A 24047-nucleotide genomic window follows, 5' to 3' on the forward strand; every position below is an offset into this window, starting at 1 on the left:
TTCCGTTGTCATCTTATTCAAAAATCCTACCCAATCTTGGTCTGATTTGTATTAAGGTAGCAATTTTCTTCACAGAGGTTCAACTAGCTGGAAACCCTATTTGGAGATGGAGACCCAGGTATTAACCTCTCAGAAAATTGGCTCTTGCTATTTAATTGAGTCTTCTATGCCCTGAAAATGTGATTTCCAGCCAAGTGAACCTCTGTAGAGAAAATCGCTTCCTTTCTTGATAAGAAACAAACTAAGATTGGATGGGTGCTGACAACATCCTGAAACCACGGATCCCCACCTTTCCCAAAGTGGGGTTATATGTCCTTATTCCCTCCAATATTTATCTCAAAATTTGGGCAGGAAAAAAAAATGTGATTGCTCTTTTCCAAATACCTATATGAATTTTCAATTAGACTCCACAAATAAGGATTGAGAGCCTGACAGGTTCACAGCATTCTGCTAAGCACCACCCCACCAGGGACAGAGATAAATAAGACACAGACTCCTTTGTGCCCCCATAGCAACCTGTGCATATTGCTAAAATCATACCCGTGACACACATTACATTCATGAAACCATATGCCTTTCAGAGAACAGGGACCAAGTCTCAGCCATCATGGTATCTCTAACACCTATCGCAGTTCCTGGTACAGAGGAGGTTTTACAAAACATGTTAGCTAAACCAAACAGAAACCAGTTCCAGTTCCTGCCCTTGAGAAGGTCACAATCCAGAGAGAGGTGCCCTGGCTTCCGCTATAAATCCGTGCTTCTGTTGTGAACATCACTGCATGTCAGGGAACCCAGCCGTACAACAAACACACAGGGCACTATCTTTCCTGGCGAGATGTATACCCCAGGCAGCACTCTGGCGAACCCTCTCCCAGGACTCGGAGCTGCGTCTCAGCAGGATGACTCACACTGAACCATCCCTACTTTCCTTCCCGTATTCCTCAGAGCCATGGACTTGTAAGAAAGAGAGGCAGGAAGGGCTACAGTCTGGGTGACCTGGAGACCTGGATGCCCCTCTGACTGTCAGCTAACTGGTGGAGCACGTGGGTCTCCCTGCTAGGCAACTTCAGACAGCCCCAGGATTCCAGCAGGCCTGTCCCCGCCAGCCAGCGCACCCAGACCAGACTGAGTCCCATCCCAGCCCCCACACCACCGATGAGAGCCCTGCCTGGAAGAGAAGTGGCCTCAAGCAGCACAACAGCCCCACCTGAGGATGATCCGGAGGTACTCCTTCCCCTCTGCTTCCTCGCACTTGACGGACAGGATCAAGTTCCCCAGGCTGCTGCCAGTACAGTAAAAGTTTAGATGATCCTAAAAAGGGAACCTGAGTGTGAGCAAGAAGGAGGAAGAAACCTTCCAGATATGTTCCCCACAAACCACCTCCTTCACCAGGAGTGACAGCCCCACAGCAACAAGGAAGAGAAGGATGCTGATGACAATGACGACGACATTAACAGGTACCGATGGCCAGATCCTCAGGAGGTGCCAGGCACCGTGCCAGGGGCTTAATACCCACTATCTCCTTCACTCCTGAACACAGCTGTATCCGGGAGAGAACACCATCCCCATTTCACAGATGGGAAAACCAATGGTCAGGGGGGTTGTCACTGCCCAGGATCACACGACGAGGAAGGGACAGATCCAGGGTCCAAACGTACATCTGTCTTGACTCTGAAGGGCAAGTTCTTGACCACAAGATACCGAGTCCACGTTCTCACTCCCAGGGGGCGGCCCTCACCAGTTCACACTATCTGGGGCAAGACAGCAAGAAGGAACCCTAGCACCTCCACCCAGGGGAGCTGGGAGGTGTCCTGGGCCAGTGGGTCACTCCCCGGCTCGGGGAACACTGGCAAAAAACACAGCTCCCCAGACCTGCTGGATCAGAGTGAGGCCCTGGAATCTGCATGCTAACAAGACCCCGGGGCTCTGAGGCAGCCTCCCGTCCTGTGAGACTCTGCAAAGCAGCCTCAGACTACAGATTTCCGGAATCTGCCCTCAGTACATCAAGAATCTGTTAAGTCTGAAGGGCAGAATCTATTTTTTTACATGTAACTTTGTCACTTTTAAGCAATCAGAGGCTCGCAGACACTATGCAGTACAAGTACTCAGAGGACCTGCCTGAATGAGGACGGGAGAGATTTGCGTTATTTAGATGGAAACAGAGACTTCTTGAGGTGTGAGAACATATTTTTCCTTGAACAGTCAAAACCCCACCCACTATCCTTCACCCCAAACACTACCCATTCCATCACCTCCTGAAACATTTGCGGGGGGTGGTCCCCACAAGGACTCATGGCACTGGGCCTCCCTGACTGTTGCATGGCTCCCCTGCCCCGTCCCCTATTCCAGGACACAGCCCCTCAGACCTCTCCAACTAAGACGGCAGCAGGCAGCAGCGAAAGGACAGACCAGGAAGGAGGTAAGAGGCCAAGGAAAAGGGGGGCACTGGAGAGAGGACCTTGGGCCACTCTGCCCTCCCCCCACCCCCGGCAGCTCCTCTCTCCCAGGGCCCCCAGTCCCTCCCCTGCCCGCCCCCCCAACAGCTCCTCTCCCCCAGGGCCCCAACCCTTCCCCCCATCCCTGCCAGCTCCTCTCTCCCCCAGCCTCGCCTAGCCACTCCCCTTCACCCCCAGGCAGCTCCTCTCTCCCAGGGCCCCCAGCCTCTCCCCCAACCCCCGCCAGCTCCTCTCTCCCCCAGCCTCCCCCAGCTCCTCCCCCTACCCCTGGTACCTCCTCTCTCCCAGGGTCCCCAGCCCCTCCCCCCACCCGGCAGCTCCTCCCCCAGCCCCTCCCCCCACCCCAGCAGCTCCTCTCCCCCAGCCCCTCCCCCCACCCCCAGCAGCTCCTCCCCCCTAGCCTCACCTTCCCCAGGAAGTGCCTCCGGTAGGCCCTGGCTTCACCCTTGCACTCGAGCTTGTAGCCGAACGTGTTGGGGCTGAGGTTGTCCTCTTCCTCCTCCTCATAGATGCTGCTCCCCAGCGACGTTGGGGTGCCCACGTTCTCCGGGTCCTCGATCCAATAGCCCCCAAACTGTGGCAGGATGACCTGAGGGTACGGGCCTCCCTTCTCCACAACCTGAAGGCAGAGGGAGGGTCGTGCACTGCAGCTGACCCTGGGACCACAGGGGAGGGAGGGGGCCGGTGGCGGTGTCCCATCTGCACTGCTCCCAGGAGTGGGGCCTGGTACCCACTGGTACTTGAGGCCAAAGGCAGTGACATGAACCCCTCCTCCAAGCCCCACAACACCTCCAGCTTCACTGACCAACCCTGTAGCCCCAGGGCTGCAAAGCCTAGATGAGCACCCCCAACTTAACACATGGAGAAGCTGAGGTCACAAAGGCAAAGACAGGAAGAGAAGTCCCAGGCCCAAGGTTCTCTCCCCTGGGGGGCTGGGCACAGGCCATCGCCATCATTTCCCCAGGGACAGGACCCAGAGCAGGCTGCAGAGCGGGTGGGAGTGAGGGAAGGGCGCCTACCTCGTCGATGCTGGGGTATGGGATGTAGTCATCCTGCAAGACAAACCAGATGATGCCACCATTAGTCCCGGCAGTGCCCATAAAGTCTGACCACTGTTTCCAGGTCTCGCAAGGGGGCTATGTCGTAGAGGGGCTTTGAGGGAGGAACATTCGATGGAAGAACAGCTCAGAGTCAGCTCTGGAATCTAACATCCCCCACGTTCTTCTCCAAACTGACAGAACCCAAACATAAACCCTGCCAGCTGACGATGCAGTGTCCGAAGGCGCTGAACTTCTCACCCCTCGTAATACCAGCTCCTCATCCTCGAACAGCTCATTCCGGAAAACGACCCCTAGTCTCCCCCAGCACCCCTTTCCAGGCAGGGAGACTGACCTCCAAGTGATAAGCGGCACCCCTGGGCTGGGAAATGGAACCTGAAGCTGAGAGCTGACTGCCCACTGGAACCTGGGGCACAGAGCCTGACACCCTTACACACTGCACAGGGTAGGGAAGAGCTGGGCCCAATGGCCAAGCCTGAGGTCCCACCAAGGCCTCCACCCCCAGCCTGCTCTGAAGCTGCCCTAAGGCATCAAGCCAGGACCCCTCTGCTGCCCACCGTGCACTGGTCTAACAAGGCAGTCATGAAGCGGCCCATGGTGCGAGTCAGAGTTAGACAGGTGTAAGAAGACCCCAGCACCCCAGCAGCCCCTCCTGCCTTCCTCTCGCCCTAGCCCCTCACCAGGGCCATCTGGCCACCCCTCACCCACCCAGCCCACCTTGTTCTTCTGGGGTCCCGGCTTCTGCTCTTCAAGCTTGATCCCCTATAGAAACAAGGAAAACAGGATCCACAGAAAAGCAAAGGTCAGAAAAAGAGCACCTGGCGTCACAGGGGGTTAGTAACAAGAGCAGCAGCAAAAGCTGGCCCGTGCTGGGCCTGCACACATCACACCTGGCCATGGGCGGGCCTCACAGCAGCCTCAGGGGAGGCAACAGCGCCTCTGGGCTAACAGCACAGACTTGAGCCAGATCACTGGGATTCAAATCCCAACACTGCCACCTATCGGCCTGATGACCTTGGCAGGTCACAGAAACCTCTCTGTGACTCAGTGTTCTCATCTGTAAAATGGGAATGATGATGGTATCAACTATGGTGGTGAAGGTTAAAGGTTAACAGTGGGTTGAGCACTTGGAACACTGACTGGTATATAATAAATGCTGTGGGTCATTATTATCATGAAGGAGGCGGTATTATCATTCAAAGCTTAAATATCTGTCTTGTCGGACACAGTGGCTCACGCCTGTAATCCCAGCACTTTGGGAGGCCAAGGCGGGCAGATCACCTGAGGTCAGGAGTTCAAGACCAGCCTGACCAACATGGAGAAACCCCGTCTCTACTAAAAATACAAAATTAGCCGGGCGTGGTGGCGCATGCCTGTAATACCAGCTACTCAGGAGGCTGAGGCGGGAGAAGTGCTTGAATCCGGGAGGCAGAGGTTGCAGTGAGCCGAGATCGTGCCATTGCACTTCAGCCTGGGCAACAAGAGCGAAACTCCATCTCAAATTCAAAAAAAATAAATAAATCCTTAAGGTCACAGAGCCAGTAAGGGAAGGGAAACATAGGAAGTCATGCCTGTTGGTGTCAGAGCCAGCACTCTAGATCCCATGCCAACAGGCCTTCAGGGGACAGGCGGGAGGCCTGGTGCTGACCCTCACTCTGCTGCAAACTTACTATTTGTGACCCTTGACAAAGCGTAGCCTCTTGGAGCCCCCAGTGTCATCTGTAAAATGAGGATTAGACACTCACCTTTCATCTCACTAATGGAAGGATGACTGCAAGGATCAGATATGATGCCTGGGACTGGACTAAGGGAGTTTATCTACAGGTATCCGAAGAATTCACTTCTGGGGAGCAGTGCCCTGTCCAACAGTTTGTTTGTTTGTTTTTGAGACGGAGTCTCTCTCTATCGCCCAGGCTGGAGTGCAGTGGTATGATCTCGGCTCACTGCAACCTCCACCTCCCGAGTTCAAGCAATTCTCCTGTCTCGGCCTCCCGAGTAGCTGGGATTACAGGCATGTGCCACCACGCCCAGCTTATTTTTGTATTTTTAGTAGAGATGGGGTTTCACCGTGTTGGTCAGGCTAGTCTGGAACTCCTGACCTCAGGTGATCCACCCGCCTTGGCTTCCCAAAGTGCTGGGATTATAGGCGTGAGCCACTGCACCCAGCCTCTTCTTTTTTTTTTGAGATGGAGTTTCACTCTTGTTGCCCAGGCTGGAGTACAGTGGTGGGATCTCGGTTCACTGCAACCTCCATCTCCCGGGTTCAAGTGATTCTCCTGCCTCAGCCTCCCAAGTAGCTGGGATTACAGGCATGTGCCACCATGCCCAGCTAGTTTTTTGCATTTTTAGTAGAGATGGGGTTTCACCATGTTGCCCAGGCTGGTCTTGAACTCCCGACCTCAGGTGATCCACCCGCCTCGGCCTCCCAAACTGCTGGGGTTACAGGCGTGAGCCACTGCGCCTGGCCCCGGTCCAGCAGTTCTATCATTGAGTTCTGACTTAACGTGTTGTGCAGGAGGGGAACACGTGGTGTTTCCAAGACTATCTGAGAAAATCGGGTGACGGTACGAGACGGTGCACAAACTAGAAGAAACAGGTCCCCTCTGAAGCCGAAGGAGTCCAGAAGCAGCTTCTGCCTGGTCACAACACTAACGCACGGGGATTTTAACCTTCCCAAGCCAGCTCTCTCTGTGGTCTCCTTGGAAACTCACAGCACCTTTCCACCAGCAAGGACACTGGGGCCCCAGAAGGAGGCTGCTTGCCTAAGGTCGCACAGCCAGTGAGTGGCAGGGCCTAGATTTGAAGCCAGGTCACCGGCTCACCAAGTGCGTGACGTACTCCACACTCTGTGGACAGCAGGGCTCCTGTTAACTGGGTAGATTGAGATGCAGCCTCTGCTGACTTCCCTGGGCTGGGTCACCTTGCAGCATTGTTCAGGAGGGCGTGGGAGGGCCCTTCCCACTGGACAGGCGCTCCTCTCACACACACACACACACACAAAGCCACCTGGGTGGCCCTACAGACCCTGTCCCAGTTGGCACACTGGGCAGATGGCGGGTGGGGCAGTGAGGGCAGGAGTCTGTTTTGTTTGGCCTGCATTAGTCATCCCTGTCTGGGAACAGCCCCGAGGGCAAGAGAGCAAACTTCCTCCCATCCCCTCTGCCACACCACTCCCTCCCCTAATAACCTACCACAGAGCCACTGCCCAGCACTGGGCCCTCTCTCCTCCATGTGCTATTTTGCTAGAGGTATTGTCTTTTTTTTTTTTTTCTTGAGATGGAGTCTTGCTCTGTCATCCAGGCTGAATGCAGTGGCGCAATCTCCGCTCACTGCAGCCTCCACCACCCGGGTTCAAGAGATTCCCCTGCCTCAGCCTCCCGAGTAGCTGGGATTACAGGCGTGTGCCATCACACCCAGCTAATTTTTCTATTTTTAGTAGAGACAGGGTTTCACCATGTTGGCCAGGCTGGTCTTGAACTCCTGACCTCAGGCGATCTGCCTGCCTCGACCTCCCAAAGTGCTGGGATGACAGGCGTGAGCCACCACGCCTGGCCACAATAGGTATTATCTTTATTTCCCCTTCTCCCCTCAATGAAGAAATTAAGGCTCAGGGGGTAAACTGACTTGATTGAAGATAACTCAGCTAGAAAGCGTCAGGGTTAGAACCTGAACCCAGGACTGAAGGAATCCAAAGCTTCTGCCTTCTCCCAGTTCCTAGACTCTTGGGCTAGGAATCGGGAAACCTGGGTTCCAGTTTCAGCTCTTCACAACTAGCAAAGTGACCCGGGGTGCTTCACTGCTCTGAGGTTCCGTTTCCACAACTGCAAGATGAAGAGAGATGGAGCCCAGGCTTAAGGCCCACGCGGGCACTCCATGGCCAGCAGTGCCCCATATGTGAGCTTCTTACTAACAGTGAACCCTCTGAGGCTGGGCCCAGGGGGCACATGGTAGGGACTTAAACACCCAGAAATTTGGCTTCAACAGTCTCAACTGAAATGGAACAGGCACCCCACCCATGGGTATCAGCCATTGCAGAGACAGAGGGAGAATAAAACAAGACCTCTGCCCTAGAAAGCTCCTGATCTAGATGAACAGACAAGCCCTGCAGCCTCTACACAACAGGACACTCTGAGGCTGGTAAACTGGGGCTGAATGCTGTGCTCAGACAGACCCTGTGTGGGGGAAAGTTGTGGGAAGGGGACTCCAGCTGGGGGAGAAGGAAGAGAGGATCTGAGGGGCAACCGGAAAGAAGGCTGGGTGGGCTGCAAAACCCTGCCAGCTTCCCAGAGTGCCAGGATCCCACTGACTAGAGGCGACAATCCCAGCTTTGCTCCAAGCAATGGAGCACTTGATTTTATACCATCTCCCACCCCTCACTGTCAGGCACACGCCAGCCTGGTTTCCGCAAGCTGATGATAATTTCCCTAAATGTGGAGAAGATGAGTCTGTCGTCTACACGCTGCTGGGCGCGGAGGACAATTTTAATAACTTGCTCTCGGTGACACGGCCAGTGACAATACTTTCCCTTCAAACAGCATCTCCCCTCCCTCCCCACCCTCAGGGACACCTGGCTGCTTGGCCCGCATCTCAGGACTGCCGTGGGCGCTATATTTGCCCCTCCTCCTAGGACTTCCAGACCATTATTGCAGAACCGTCCTCCCTTCAGCCTGGAGCACCTACTTAGGGTAAGAAGTATCATGACAGAATGGCTGGACTCTGGCTCTGAAGCTACTTACGAGCCACGCATCCTTTGAGTGCTGCCTTTAATTGTTCTGTGCCTCAATTTTCTCATCTGTCCTATGGGGAGAATCACAATAATAATATACCCATTTATGAAGGCCCTAGCAGGAAGAAATGACGCCTGTCAATCTCTGAGCCCAGCGAAGTGCTTGAGCTACAGGTGTATTATAAGCATTGTCTTCCTACTCCTCCCGCCCATGTCAATGAACCCTTCTGGGCCTCTGCACATACTCCCCAGGGCAGCAGCTCTTACCTGGGAGCCCCGACCCTGGTGAGGAATAGCAAAGAACCCCTGAACCCACGACACACACCGACTTCTATGTAGTGTCTACCAAGTATTTACACCGATTATCTCATTTCACCCAACCACCATGTAAGTGGGTGCATTCATTCTTATTTATTTATGGAGGCTTAGGACAGGAAAGGAACTGGTGCAGGATTTGAACTCAGGCCGGCCTCCCACCCCACCCCTCTGCCTCCCCATGCGAGATGACTCCTCCAAGAAGCAACTAGTTCTTTCAGGCCTTCTTTCCGGCTCATTCCAGGAACAATGGACCCTTCAAACCCTCCTCCACATCCACAGTGTTTATGGCCTCCCCAGCTGCCCTGCTGGGGAAGTTCTGCTTTTATCCTCCCTGTCCCTCCATAGGCGTCTTCAAAGTGCTCTGTACCTCTCAACAGCGAAATGGCCTCAGGTTGTCTAGGCCAAGGGGATGCAATTGTCTCTTCTCTGCCCCTCCCTCCAGGGCACCCGGCTTCTGCCTGTGGCTTCTGCCTGGTCCCTACACCACCCACATCTGGGGCTGGGCTTCTTCCCCACCGTGGTGGGGGTACGTACTCACCTGCATCTTCTCCAGCATCTCAAAGAACTCCGACGACTGAAAGACAAAAGCAGGGGACAGAAAGACAGGGATCAGCCAGGAGGTCCACAGCGAAAGCCTCTTCCTCACCAACGATCAGAAGCTGAGCCTGGGGCTTCCCCAGGGACAAAATTCATTTGGATCAACAGAGAAGATCATTTGATTTTGCCTTTGCAGGGCTAGAGGCCCAAACACCCCATACAACAGGAGAGAGACTAAGGCACGCTGGGGCTGGCAAATGAATGGTGCTGGGGGAGCAGACACTCAGGCTCTGTCGAGGAAAGGGGCCCGTGGGCCCCTGGGAAGAGCCACATTCCGCAAACGCCTGTCATCCTCGGGATCCAGCCTCCGGCAGGAGCCATATTTAGGATGTTTTCAACTCAACAATGGGGCCAAGGTGTCCAACACAAGCAGCATTCCACACCCTGATACAGAAAACCAACCGGTGAAAGCAGGGTCGCTGTGGCCAGAGCAGCCAGGGAAGGAGGGGGAGGGCCTGCTGTGCCACCTCTGCCTCTACCTGCCCGGTCCCCTGCCCGCAAGGCACCGCTTTGGGACCCTAAAGCTGGTGAAGCAAAGCCTGAACACCATTGAACCGAGGCTTCCAGGGGCCTAAAGGGTTTTTTTTTTCTTTTTTTCTTTTTTTTTTTTTGAGACAGAGTCTCACTTTGTCACCCAGGCTGGAGTGTAGTGGCACAATCTCAGCTCACTGCAACCTCCGCCTCCCGGGTTCACGCCATTCTCCTGCCTCAGCCTCCTGAGTAGCTGGGATTACAGGACCCACCACCATGCCCAGCTAATTTTTTTGTATTTTTAGTAGAGACGTGGTTTCACCATGTTGGCCAGGATGGTCTCGAACTCCTGACCTCAGGTGATCCGCCCACCTAAGCCTCCCAAAGTGCTGGGATTACAGGCGTGAGCTACCACGCCCAGCCTAGATGGGTTATTTTTAAAATCCCAATTGTACTTGTCCAAACCTTTGACCTACTTTGGTGCCACCCTTGTGTATCCAGGAAAAACAAAAAGGAGAAAAGGGAAGCAGAATGGAAGCGTGAGGGGCTGGCAGCTCTACCCCAACAAAACACACAGAGGCCACCCACTTCCCATCCCCTGAAAACAGCCACCCCTCCTCAGACTAATGTCACTGCCCACATCTGGGCACCGGGAAGCCGGGAGGTAATGAGTGCTCAGAACAGACAGTCCCCAGTGAAGACGAGAGAAAAGAAAGCAGGGATGAGGAACAGTGCGTGTGTCCTCGGTTCTTCTTCAGGCAGAGGTGGGGCCTCCAGGCACTCTTCCTGCCTCTGCAGGCACCCATGGGCCAGAACCGCCAGGAGCTCCCACTGCTCCCAGAATTCCCAGAACCGCCCTGGGAAGGAGCCTGGTGAAGTCCCTGGAGAGACCCAGCCCTGCTGTTGACTCCAGACAACCTCTGTCAGGCCAAAGCCAGCGTGTCAAAGGCAAAAAGCTCTGACCTATCAGCAGTTCAGATCTGGCATCTAGAAACCCCACGTATGAATGTACAGGGGTGGGCTTAGGGCACCCACGTCCAACTCCCTCGACCAGAAGTGAGCCGTCAAACATCCAAATGCCAAACCTCCTCTTCCAACTTGCTCAGGTGCACATGCAGCACCCACACGGGGCATTCTTCCCATCTCCAGGCTTAGGAGACCAGGATTACCAGACGTAAAGAGCTTATACCAATCAATACGGATAGAAAGATGAACAGGAGGAGGATAATGCAACAGAAACAATCAACATGTTAAATACACAGACCTCTGACCCGCGATTCCACGTCTAACAATCCATCCTCTAATACACTTGCAATGTGCACAGACAGGCTCAAATGTTCACTGCAGCATCGTCTCTAACAGTAAAAAATAAAAACAACTTAAATGTCTGTAGAAAATTGGTTAAAAGAGGCGGGGCGCGGTGGCTGACGCCTGTAATCCCAGCACTTTGGGAAGCCGAGGTGGGCAGATCACCTGAGGTCGGGAGTTCGAGACCGGCCTCAACATGGAGAAACCCCATCTCTGCTAAAAATACAAAAAAAAATTAGCTGGGCATGGTGGTGTATGCCTGTAATCCCAGCTACTCAGGAGGCTGAGGCAGGAGAATTGCTTGAACCTGGGAGGCGAAGGTTGCAGTGAGCCGAGATCGCACCATTGCACTCCAGCCTGGGCAACAAGAGCGAAACTCAGTCTCAAAAAAAAAAAAAAAAAAAAAAAATTGGTTAAAAGAAGCTACACTCACAGAATAAAATACAAGTACTATAAACTATAGGTCAATAAATTAGATAACTTCGATAAAATGAACAAATTCCTAGAAAAACATAACCTATCACAACTGACTCAGTAAGAAATAGAAAACTAAAGACATATAACAAATAAAAAGATCAAATTAATGATCAAAAAAACGACGCACAAAGAAAAGCCCAGACCCAGGTGGCTTCATTTGTAAATTCTACCAAACGTTTAAAGAAAAGTTAATACGAATTCCTCATACTTACTCTCAAGAAAGTCAAAAGAAAGCCCGCAGAATGCTAGAAAATATTTGCAAATCGTGTATCTGATAAAGGACGTGTCTCTACAAAAAGAAACTCTTACAACTCAGTAAGAAAAAGACAGCTCAATTTAAAAATGGGCAAAGGATCTAAATACACATATCCCCAAAGAAGACATACAAAGGAACAATAAGTACATAAAAAGACACTCGAGCCATTAATCATGAGGAAATGCAAATCAAAACCACAGTGAGATACCACTCGTACCACTAACATAGCTATGATCAAAAAACAGAATATCACAGGTGTGAGCAGGGGTGTGGAGAAATCAGATCCCTCATCTATTGCTGGTAGGAATGTCAAACAGCACAGCCATTGTGGAAAATCATTTGGCCATTCCCTAAAACGTTCAAGGAATTATGACCACACGACTCAGCAATTCGACCCCTAGGAATATACACAAAAGAATTGTAAGCAGGTACTCAAGCAAATAGTTGTACACAAACATTCACAACTGCAGTATTCATTCTTGCCAAACGGTGGGTACAACCCAAATGTCCATCAACTGACGAATAAACAAAATGTGCTATATCCATACGATGGAATAATATTCAGCCATTAAAAATAATGTACTGACACATGCCACAACACTGCTGACCCTTGAATGCATTACACCAAATGAAAAAAGGTAGGGATAGGGCCTGGTGCGGTGGCTCACGCCTGTAATCCCAGCACTTTGGGAGGCCGAGGAGGGCGGATCACGAGGTCAGGAGTTCAAGACCAGCCTAGCCAACATGGTGAAACCCCTTCTCTACTAAAAATACAAAAATTAGCTGGGCGTGGTGGCGGGTGCCTGTAATCCGAGCTACTTGGGAGGCTGAGGCAGGAGAATCACTTGAACCTGGGAGGCGGAGGTTGCAGTGAGCAGAGATCACACCATTGCACTCCAGCCTGGGCAACAGAGCAAGACTGCCTCTCAGTAAATAAGTAAAATAAATAAATAAATAAATAAATAAATAAATAAATAAATAAGTACTGATGTGTGAACCGAATGGATGACAAATTCCCTCACTACAGGAGGAGGGATAGCAAAGCAGTTAAGAACCTGCCTCTGTACCCACATGACCCAGCAGTGCCACCCCTAGACACCTACACACGAGAATGGAAAATACGCGTCCACACAAAAACTCTTACATGAGGCCGGGCGCGGTGGCTCACGCCTGTAATCCCAGCACTTTGGGAGGCCAAGGCGGGCAGATCACGAAGTCAGGAGATCGAGACCATCCTGGCTAACACAGTGAAACCCCGTCTCTACTAAAAATACAAAAAATTAGCCAGGCGTGGTGGCGGGCGCCTGTAGTCCCAGCTACTCGGGAGGCTGAGGCAGGAGAATGGCGTGAACCCCGGAGGTGGAGCTTGCAGTGAGCTGAGATTGTGCCACTGCACTCCAGCCCGGGCGACAAAGTGAGACTCCATCTCAAAAAAATAAAAAAAAAGACAAAAGTCAGAGATAAAGGACCGTGATTCCATTTTTATCAAATGTCCAGAGTATGTAACCTCATAGAGACAGAAGGAAGATTAGAGGTTGCTTATGCTGAGGGGGATGGGGGATTGGAAGGTGATAGCTAAAAGGTACGGATTTCATTTCAAAGCAATAAAAAGGTTCTAAAACTGATTATGATGGTGGTTACATAGCTCCGTGAATACCACCAAAAACCACTGAATTGTACACTTTATTTTTTGAAATGGAGTTTTGCTCTTTTCACCCAGGCTGGAGTGCAATGGCGCAATGCCAGCTCACTGCAACTTCCACCTCCTGGGTTCAAGTGATTCTCCTGCCTCAGCCTCCAGAGTATAACTGGGATTACAGGCATGCGCCCCCACGCCCGGCTAATTTTTGTATTTTGGGTAGAGACGGGGTTTCACCATGTTGGCCAGGCTGGTCTCGAACTCCTGACCTCAGATGATCTGCCCGCCTCGGCCTCCCAAAGTGCTGGGATTACAGGTGTGAGCCACCACACCTGGCCAAATTGTACACTTTAAATGGGTGACTTTATGATATGTAAATTACATCTCAATAAAGCTGTTCAAAAAAACTATACAATCATTCAAAAACACAGCAACAGATTTGTATTGCTTACATATGACACTCTCCAAGATATATTAAGTTGAGGGGTGGAGGAAATCAGAGACAATACATTGAATATAATCCCAATTTTATAAAAACAGCCAGCCACAGTGGTTCACACCTGTAATCCTAGCTACACAGGAGGCTGAGGCAGGAGGGTCGCTAGAGTCCAGGAGTTCAAGGCTGCAGTGAGCTATGATCATGACACTGTACCCTACCTTGGGTGACACAGTGAGGCTCCATCTCTTAAAAAAAAAAAAAAAGATACCGTAAGTCTACCTATATTATGTATGCATATAAATTCATAGAAAATGATCTGAAGGACTATACCTCAAACTATCAAAAAGCCATTGTGTCAATAAATGAGGGGTCTGGCGCGGTGGCTCACACCTGTAGTCCCAGCACTCTGGGAGGCTGAGGCCGGCGGATCACATGAGCCCAGGAGTTCACGACCAGCCTGGCCAACATAGTGAAACCCCGTCTCTACTAAAAATACAAAAATTAGCCGGGTATGGTGGTGCATACCTGTAATCCCAGCTACTCGGGAGGCTGAGGCATGAGAATCACTTGAACCCGAGAGGCGGAGGCTGCAGTGAGCCGAGATCCCACCACTGCACTCCAGCCTGAGTGACAAAGTGAGGCTGTCTCAAAAGAAAAAAAAAAAAAGCAGAAAAATTGTGCAAAGGACATGAACAAATGATTAAAGGACACACACAAAATGACCGATGAACACATGGAAACAAGCCCAACCTCTCTAGTTATGAAAGAAATTAAGATGACAGTAAGATAACATCTTTCACTATCAGATCAACCAGTGTCAGCAAGGATATGTGGCAAGAATGGGCAACAGTGCAGCCACTGTGTCCAGTCTGCAGGCCCAGGCTGCAGGAACTCTGGTGAGTGCATACCTGATACAGCTTTCCAAAAGGCACCATGTGTCCAAAACGTTTAAAATATCCACGTCCTTTGGTCCAATAAACCCACTCTAAGGAATTTACCCTAGAACAATATCCGGGCCATGCCACAAGAACACATATACAAGGATGTTTGTCCCAGCACTGTTTACGGGCCAAAAAGTCTGAGCGATGGGGGAAGTACCCAACCGTGAGAGGAAAAGTAAATAAGGCACAGGGGTTACACTCATACAATAAACTACAAGAGGAGGTCTGTGTTCTGATGCTACTGCAAAGATTCACAATGCATTGCTAAGTGTGAAAAATAGGATTTTGAGCAAGATGATCCCATTGTTTCCATTAAACATAAAGAATGTGTTTGTGTATAGAGGTGCAGGACCGCACCTGAGGGTGTGCATCACTCCCACGGAGAAAAATATCCTGAAGGATACACAACAAAATGAGGTTGAAGGTATGGATGATTTTTCCCTTTTTGCTTTTCAGTATTTATTTTATTTTTTTCTGAGACGGAGTCTCACTCTGTCGCCCAGGCTGGAGTGCAGTGGCGCCATCTTAGCTCACTGCAACCTCCGCTTCCTGGGTTCAAGTGATTCTCCTGCCTCAGCCTCCCAAGTACCTGGGATTACAGGCATGCACCACCATGCCCAGTTAATTTTTGTATTTTTAGTAGAGACAGTGTTTTACCATGTTGGCCAGGCCGGTCTTGAACTCCTGACCTCAAATGATCCGCCTGCCTTGGCCTCCCCAAGTGCTGGGATTACAGGCGTGAGCCACTGTGCCCAGCCTAGGTTCCACGTCTTTTTATTTTTGTTTGTTTTCGAGACAGGATCTCACTCTGTCACCCAGGCTGAAGTGCAGTGGCATGATCACAGCTCACTGCAGTCTCAATCTCCCGGGCTCAAGCGATCCTCCCACCGCACCCTCCCAAGTAGCAGGGACTACAAGCACCTGCAACCACACCCAGCCAATTTTTGTATTTTTAGTAGAAACACGGTTTCATCATGTTGCCCAGGCTGGTTTTGAACTCCTGAGCTCAAGCGATCCTCTCGCCTCAGCCTCCCAAAGTGCTGGGATTACAGGCGTGAGCCACCACACCCAACAAGTTCGACCTCTTGAAGACAGAAGCATCAAAGAATTCATGGACACATCTTAAAACCAAAATGTCAACGAAGGCTTTTTGCAAGACACAAGATCCCAGACAGACCTTAAAGGATCGAGAGAAATCACTGGACAGAGAGGGGTGAGGAGGGTGCGGCACTCAGGCAGCAGGAACTGAATGGGCAAAGACAGAAAAGAGAAGCAGCTCGGCACACAGTCAATGAAGCGTTAGTGGATCAGCCCGGCCGGCTGGAGGCCTCTGGGTTAGACATCCTTTGAAGACCAGGTGGGAGAGCAAAGCTGTGGCCTGGGCCTGAGAGACACTGAATACCAGAACTCAGGCTTCAGCTGCAAGGCCGTGCAGAGTGATTTAGGTTTAGGTGCAGCAGAAACACACAGGAGGCAGCAGAGCCCGGTGGTCGAAGCCCAGGTCTGCGGAGTGGGCAACCTGCTACTGCCCAGCTGTGTTGCATGAGGCATGTTAACCTCTTTTCATTCCTCTCTTAAGTTCCTCACCTGAAAATTGAAGCAGGCCGGGCACGGTGGCTCACGCCTGTAATCCCAGCACTTAGGGAGGCTGAGGTGGGTGGATCATTTGAGGTCAGGAGTTCAAGACCAGCCTGGCCAACATGATGAAACCCCATCTCTACTAAAAATACAAAAATTAGCTGAGCATGGTGGCGGGCGCCTGTAATCCCAGCTACTTGGGAGGCTGAGGCAGGAGAATCGCTTGAGCCTTGGAGGCAGAGGTTGCAGTGAGCCGAGATCACGCCATTGCCCTTCAGCCTGGGTGACAGAGCAAGACCCTGTCTAAAAAAAAAAAAAAAAAAATTGAAGCAAATAGTTCCTGACTTTAGCACTCTTAGGCAGATGAGGTGAGAACAGGTGTAAGAAGTGCCCAGCCAGGGCCTGGTCTGCAGTGAATGCCCAGTAAATAGCAGCTCCTAGAAGGAGCTATTGGAAAGCTCCCTCTGGAAGCATCCTTTGTCCCGTTGGAGGTGGTCTAGCAGCTTCAAGATACTTTTTCTCGATTTCAGTGGTCTTCCCAGAGACAGTGTCTTTAGAAGACTGTTAGAAATGAGTCTGGCTGGGCACGTTGGCTCACACCTGTAATCCCAACATTTTGGGAGGCCGAGGAGGGCAGATCACCTAAGGCCAAGAGTTTGAGACCAGCCTGGCCAACATGGTGAAACTGTGTCTCTATTAAAAATACAAAAATTAGCCAGGCGTGGTGGCACAGGCCTGTGATATCAGCTACTCAGGAGGCTGAGGCAGGAGAATCACTTGAACCCGGGAGGTAGAGGTTGCAGTGAGGCAAGATTGTGCCACTGCACTCCAGCCTGGGCAACAGAGCGAGACTCCATCTCAAAAAAAAAAAAAAAAAGAGGAAGAAGAAGAAAAGAAATGGGTCTGAATGAAGATGCCCCATGGCCTGGGGCTGGCACAGGTGGTGAGAAGGGCTATGATTCAGCCTCAGCCATGAGCAATGTGCCGGGTGGATGATCCCTGCATGGACAGTGCCCAGCAGCAGAAATCAGCCAGTGGCAGCATGGCCTCGGCTGGGCTGGCCCCACTTCTCAGCGACTTGCTGCACTTTCCAATGGGACAGTTGGCAGGGAGTGAGTCTCCTTTTCCACCCAGAAGCAGCATGACTCAGGCCAGCCGGGAACAGCAGCTCAGCCTTTCGGACACACCCTCGTCCACACACCCTGAGATGGCTGCATACAGCCAAGGGCACACAGCAGGCACTCAGTTAATGCTCAGGGCATACAGTAGGCACTCAGTTAATGCTCAGGGCACACAGCGGACACTCAGTTAATGCTCAGGGCATACAGCAGGCACTCAGTTAATGCTCAGGGCACACAGCAGGCACTCAGTTAATGCTCAGGGCATACAGCAGGCACTCAGTTAATGCTCAGGGCACACAGCAGGTGCTCAGTTAATGCTCACTGACTCACTGGCATTGCCCCAGAGACTAACGTCCTGCCCGGGACAGCCTTCGGAAGGGATCTCCCTCCACCAGGAAGCCAGCCGCTGGATTTTCACAGAGGCATGAATTGGGTCTCCTCATTAATAGCAGCGTCCATGCAGCTGTCTAATGTATTAGAGGCAGCAGCTCTTGCCACCCAAATCAGAGGGGCGGCCAGCATTTCCCCGTGGGCTCTGCGTTCACAGCCACTCAATAGATAACCACGCAGAGCCAGCACTCAGCCGAGGAACTCCGTCTGGGCCCCAGGTTCCACCCCTGTCCCCACCACCTCCCGATACAGAAACAGCCTGGTCTTCCTTTAGAAAGGCAGAGAGTGTCTTTGGGGAGGAGGATGCTGGAGGAGGTCCCAGGTAGCAGGGGCAGATGTGAACAAGAACCGCAAGGAGCAATTTAGGCTTGAGACATCTTGAGGCATCTTTCCCAATGCCCCTACTTGCCAGTTCTGGTGCCAGCCCACTGCCCAGGCAGCAAAGCAGAAGAAGTGACGGGAAAAGATGGCACTCATGTGAGTCCAGGACCCCCTCTCTCCATCTCACCATGCTGTGCCCTCCCTGCCTCCCCCTGGTCCACAGCAGCTCTATACACGGGCACGGCTTCTCCTGCAGACAGGCAGCCACCTGTTCCTTCCCTCTTGCTGCACCCCAGCTCATGAGACCCCCGCCCCTGCAACACTCTTGCCTCTCTCTCCTCTCTGACCCTCGCTGGAGAAGTGACACTCACTGGCCCCACCTACAGCGTGCTGGGTCCTTGCTGGGCTACCTGCCCTGGTCCTGGGTTCCTCTCCTCTGCTTCTGGAGGTGGGGTGTGTTTATGTGTCAGCAGCCTCGCTAAAAACCCTGCTCCTGGGAGGCACCACACACCCATGCTCATAGAACCATGCTGTCTGAGTGCTCGCACCTTTCCATGGGGCTAAAAACATGACCGCTAACTCACAGGGCTGTGGCAGGACCACACAGGCCAGCGTGTACAGAGCCTGACACACAGGTCGCTCAATGAGCCCTTGCAATCGCCTCGTTATCCCTGCCCACCCCAATCCAGGACACATGGAGGGGGCAAGGCCATGTTAACGGCAAACGAAAAGCATTACCAGAAGACAAGGATGGAGGAGCAGGTGTTTTGCACCTACGTGGGTCCCAGGAAAATCAGGGGGGAGATGCGGGCCAGAAAGTGCTGGGGGCGGGAAGCAAACAGGTCAGAGTGAGTTTCTCAGCCCGATGGAGAGGGAAGACATGACCAAGGAAAAGGATTTCTGGAGAGTTCTCTAAACCCCTTTCTGGAAAGCTGGGGGAACTGGGCACGCCCTGGGAGCGGGATGGGAAGTGTCCCATGTTGTCTGACCACCGAGCACGCCACACTGCCCGACTCTGCCGCTGGCCCAGATGTCCCCATCCACAGGGCAAGCAGGATGAGAACCAGCCGGCCACCAGGCTGGCTGCAGAACAGAAGGTCCTCGAGGGCAGAGCTCTTTGTTTGTTGTATCCCTGTGCTATTAATAGAACTGCCTAGCACACAGTAGGTGCTCAATAAACATTTGCTAGATGAATGGCTAAATATTCTGCTAAGCAAGATGCAATGAAGCAGGCAGTGGAGGCCGAGTCTTGGCCTGGAAGTGGCCAGGGCGGGCTTCTCGGGATGGCTAGAGTCAGGGCTGGATGGGCCAGTGTTACTGCTATTAACACTGCTATCTGTGCTCTGGCCACAGACTGCACCCTCACCATGGATGGCCAACCCTATGCCCAGTGGGTGCCCCCAATAACGAACTGCCCTCCAGAATCAGGTCCTGTTCCAACCAAGTCTCCCACCACCACCCCCGCCGAGCCACCTGCTTGCTCCTCTTTCCCTTCTCTGGTCTCCTTTTTCCACCAACTCCTGCCGCTCACGGCTCCTTTGTTGCTAGAGGGTTTCAGAGGTGCCATTTTACTATGTCACTGGGGCCAGGAGCCTGCGATGGCTCTCTGTTAAGTGTGGCAGTGGTAATGCCACAGAATCACCTGGGGGCTAGTTAAAACACAGTTTCCAGCCGGGCAAGGTGGCTCACGCCTGTAATCCCAACACTTTGGGAGGCCAAGGCGGGCGGATCACCTGGGGTCAGGAGTTCGAGACCAGCCTGACCAACACAGAGAAACCCCACTTCTACTAAAAATACAAAAATCAGCCAGGCGTAGTGGCGGGCACCTATAATCCCAGCTGGGAGGCTGAAGCAGGAGATTCACTTGAACCCGGGGAGTGGAGGTTGCAGTGAGCCGAGATCACACCACTGCACTCCGGCCTGGGCAAAGGAGCGAAACTCTGTCTCAAAAAAAAAAAAAAAAAAAAAAAGGTTTCCTAGGCCCCACCCCTAGAGCTTCTGATTCTTGGCCAAAGAATGTGCCTTTCTATGAAGTTCCCAAGTGAGAACCACTGACCTATGGGATTAATCATGTTGAATGCTGCTGCTGTGTGGGAGGGACCATCTCTGAGCAGAGATACCAGAGCAGAGATGTGGAAAGGTGGGGAAGGGTGGGAAGATGGTTGGGTTTTTATAGGACATCTTAAATTAGGCAGACTCATATTTAAATTCTAAGACAGGACTAGAAGATGCAAATGACTTCAGGCACGAGGCAAGCAACCTAAACGAGTGATGGGAGAAGTAAAGAGATGGAATCCGTAGTAATTAAAAACCTCCCAACAAAGAACAGTCCAGGGCCAGATGGCTTCATAGTGAAGCCGACCAAACACTTACAGAAGAATTCACACCAGCCCTTCTCACACTCTTCCAAAAATAGAAGAGGAGGAAACACTTCCTAACTCATCCTATGAGGCCAGCGTTATCAAAGTGACACAGAGGAACCACAGAAAACCACAGGCCAGTATCCTTATGGATAGAGTCAGACATCCTCAATAGAATACCAGTAAACCAAACCCAACAACATACTGTTATATTCCATGACCAAGTGGGATTTATCCTAGGAATGCAAGCTTGGTTCAACACAAGAAAATCAATGCAATAGGCTGGGCGCGGTGGCTCACACCTGTAATCCCAGCACTTTGGGAGGCTGAGGCAGGAGGATCACCTGAGGTCAGGAGTTCAAGACCAGCCTGGCCCACATGGTGAAACCCTGTCTCTACTAAAAATACAAAAATTACCCAGGCGTGGTGGCACGTGCCTATAATCCCAGCTACTCGGGAGGATGAGGCATGAGAATCGCTTGAACCCAGGGGAAAGAGCTTGCAGTGAGCCCAGATTGTGCCACTGCACTCCAGCTGGGGCGAAAGAGCAAAACTCTGTCTCAAAAACAAAAAAGAAAGAAAAAAAAAGAAAATCAATGTAATGTATCACATTAACAGGATGACGAAGAAAAAATACATGATTATCTCAATTGATAACAGAAAGAGCACTTGACAAAAGCTAATATCCTTTCATGATATAAACTCTCAGAAAACTAAGAATAAAAGGGAACTTCCTTGACATAAAAGGCATTAAAAAAAAAAAAAAAAAAAATAGCTAACATCATACTCAATGACGAAAAACTAAAAGCTTTCCCCTTAAGATGAAGTAGCAACAAAACAAGGAAACTCACGTTCACCACTACCACTCAGTGTACTAAAAGCTCTAGCCAGAACAAAGAAATAAAAGGTATCTACCAAGGAAAGGAAACAGTAAAACTATCTCTATTGTCAGATGAAATGTTCCTACATAAAAAAACCTCACAGATTTCACACACACACAAAATCTACTAGAGCTGATAAAGGAAGTCTGCAAAATTGCAGAGTACAAAAATCAGTTGTGTTTCTATACACCAGCAATGAACAATCAGAAAGACACAATCAGAAAAGATAAACAATAAAAATAATAAAAATAATAAATAAAAATAAGCAATCAGAAAGAAAATTAAGAAAACAATTCCATTTTAAAATAGCATTAGGCCAGGCACGGTGGCTGATGCCTGTAATCCCAGCACTTTGGGAGGCCGAGGCGGGTGGATCATGAAGTCAGGAGATTGAGGCCATCCTGGCTAACACAGTGAAACCTCGTCTCTACTAAAAATACAAAAAATTGGCCTGGTGTGGTGGCAGGCGCCTGTAGTCCCAGCTACTCGGGAGGCTGAGGCAGGGGAATGACAGGAACCCGGGAGGCGGAGCTTGCAGTGAGCCGAGATAGTGCCACTGCACTCCAGCCTGGGCGAAAGAGCGAGACTCCATCTCAAAAAATAAAAAATAAAATAGCATTAAGCTGGGCACGGTGGCTCACGCTTGTAATCCCAGCACTTTGGGAGGCTGAAGCGGGTGGATCACAAGGTCAGGAGATCGAGACCACGGTGAAACCCCGTCTCTACTAAAAATACAAAAAAATTAGCCGGGTGTGGTGGCGGGCGCCTGTAGTCCCAGCTACTCAGAGAGGCTGAGGCAGGAGAATGGCGTGAACCTGGGAGGCGGAGCTTGCAGTGAGCCGAGATTGCGCCACTGTACTCCAGCCTGGGCGACAGAGCAAGATTCCGTCTCAAAAAAAAAAAAAAAAAATAGCATTAAAAAGAATAAAATACCTAGGAACAAATTTAACTGAGTGGCTGGCACACTAAGCACTACAAAACATTGCCGAAAGAAATTAAAGAAGACATAAATAAATGGAACAACATTCCATGTTCATGGATTGGAAGATTTAATACTGTTAAGATGGCAGTACCATTCAAAGTGATCCACCTATCTAACGAAATCTCTATCAGAATCCTAGCTGGATGTTTTGAAGAAATTGAAAAGCTGATCCTAAATTCGATAGGGAAATTCCATCCAGAATACTCAAACCCTTCTTAAAGAGGAAGGTCAACGGTGGAGAACTCATATTTCCCAATCAATACTTACTATAAAGCTACAGTGATCAAAATGGTGTGGTCCTGGCATAAAAACAGGCATGTGAACCAACAGAGTAGAATTAAGAGTTCAGAGATAAACCCACACATCTATGGCCAACTGTGTTTTGACAGGATTGCCAAGACCAATCCTAGGGAAAGAATAGTCTTTTCAACAAATGGAGCTGCAAAAAAGCTCCACGTGCAAAGAACGAAGTTGGTAGTTCTCTTTTTAACGTTTTTAATTTTTTGAGCAATCTCTGTGCTGTTTCCCATAGCGGTTGCACCAATTTACATTTCTACCAACAGTGTGACAAGAGTTCCAATTTCTCCACATCCTCACCAATGCTTGTTATCTTTTGTGCTTTGGGTTTTTTTTGTTTGTTTTTTGTTTTGTTTTGTTTTGAGACGGAGTCTCGCTCTGTCGCCAGGCTAGACTGCAATGGCGCAATCTCGGCTCATTGCAACCTCCATCTCCTGGGTTCAAGCAATTCTCCTGCCTCAGCCTCCTGAGTAGCTGGGATTACGGGTGCGTACACCACTACACCCGGCTAATTTTTTGTATTTTAGTAGAGACGGGTTTCACCATGTTGGCCAGGATGGTCTCGATCTCCTGACCTCATGGTCCGCCCTCCTTGGCCTCCCAAAGTGCTGGGATTACAGGCGTGAGCCACCATGCCTGGCCTCTTCTGTGGTATTGATACTAGCCATCCTAACAGGTCTGAGGTGACATATCACTGTGGTTTTATTTGCATTTCCCTGATGATTAACGACCCTCTCACATACCTGTTGACCACTTGTATGTCTTCTTTAGAGAGGTGTCTATTCAAGTCTTTAGTACATGTTTTTGTTTTTGTTTTTGGAGACAGAGTCTTGCTCTGTCACCCAGGCTGGAGTGCAGTGGTACGATCTCAGCTCACTGCCTCATCCGCCTCCCAGGTTCAAGCGATTCTCCTGCCTCAGCCTCCCAAGCAGCGGAGATTACAGGCGTGTGCAACCACACCCAGCTAATTTTTGGAGTTTTAGTAGAGACAGGGTTTCACCATGTTGGCCAGCCTGGTCTTGAACTCCTGACCTCAGATGATCTGCCTGCTTCAGCCTCCCAAAGTGCTGGGATTATAGGCGTGAGCCACTGCACCCGCCCCTTTAGTGCACTTCTTAAATCAGGTGAGGCTTTTTTATTATTGAGCTGTAGGAGTTTCTTATACATTTTAAAAATTGACCCCTTATCTGATATATGGTTTGCAAATATTTCCTCCCATTCTGTAGGCTGCTTTTCCACACTGTTGATTGCTTCCTTTGCTGTGCAGAAGCATAATAATTCTATCTCCATAAAATATCTAGGATGGGTAAATCTATAAAGACAGAGAACAGATTCGTGATTGTCAGGGGCTTGGGGGGAGGAAAAAGTGGGGAGTAACTGCTTAAAGGGGTCTTATTTGGGGATGATAAAATATTTTGGAACTAGGCCAGG

General features: G+C 50.7%; 1 protein-coding gene and 1 long non-coding RNA gene across 5 annotated transcripts in view; one reads left to right on the plus strand and one right to left on the minus strand.

Moving 5' to 3' along the window:
* RAP1GAP2 (RAP1 GTPase activating protein 2) overlaps positions 1–24047 on the minus strand; it is a 261713-nt gene that overhangs the window by 69837 nt on the left and 167829 nt on the right. For all 4 annotated transcript variants that reach the window (XM_058431162.1, XM_032137937.2, XM_032137939.3 and 1 more), the window contains 5 exons: positions 9097–9132; positions 4232–4276; positions 3476–3508; positions 2863–3075; positions 1208–1311 (listed from right to left, as the gene is read on the minus strand). In XM_058431162.1, the coding sequence (XP_058287145.1) occupies positions 1208–1311; positions 2863–3075; positions 3476–3508; positions 4232–4276; positions 9097–9132 (431 nt within the window). The remainder of the gene's footprint in view (positions 1–1207; positions 1312–2862; positions 3076–3475; positions 3509–4231; positions 4277–9096; positions 9133–24047) is intronic.
* Positions 976–4709, plus strand: LOC116458321 (uncharacterized). The gene is made up of 3 exons (XR_004245291.2): positions 976–2419; positions 2966–3051; positions 3695–4709. It is a non-coding gene; the product is annotated as an uncharacterized LOC116458321 (long non-coding RNA).

Source organism: Hylobates moloch, unplaced genomic scaffold (assembly GCF_009828535.3).
Source record: "Hylobates moloch isolate HMO894 unplaced genomic scaffold, HMol_V3 SCAFFOLD_19, whole genome shotgun sequence".
Taxonomy (NCBI): Eukaryota; Metazoa; Chordata; class Mammalia; order Primates; family Hylobatidae; genus Hylobates; species Hylobates moloch.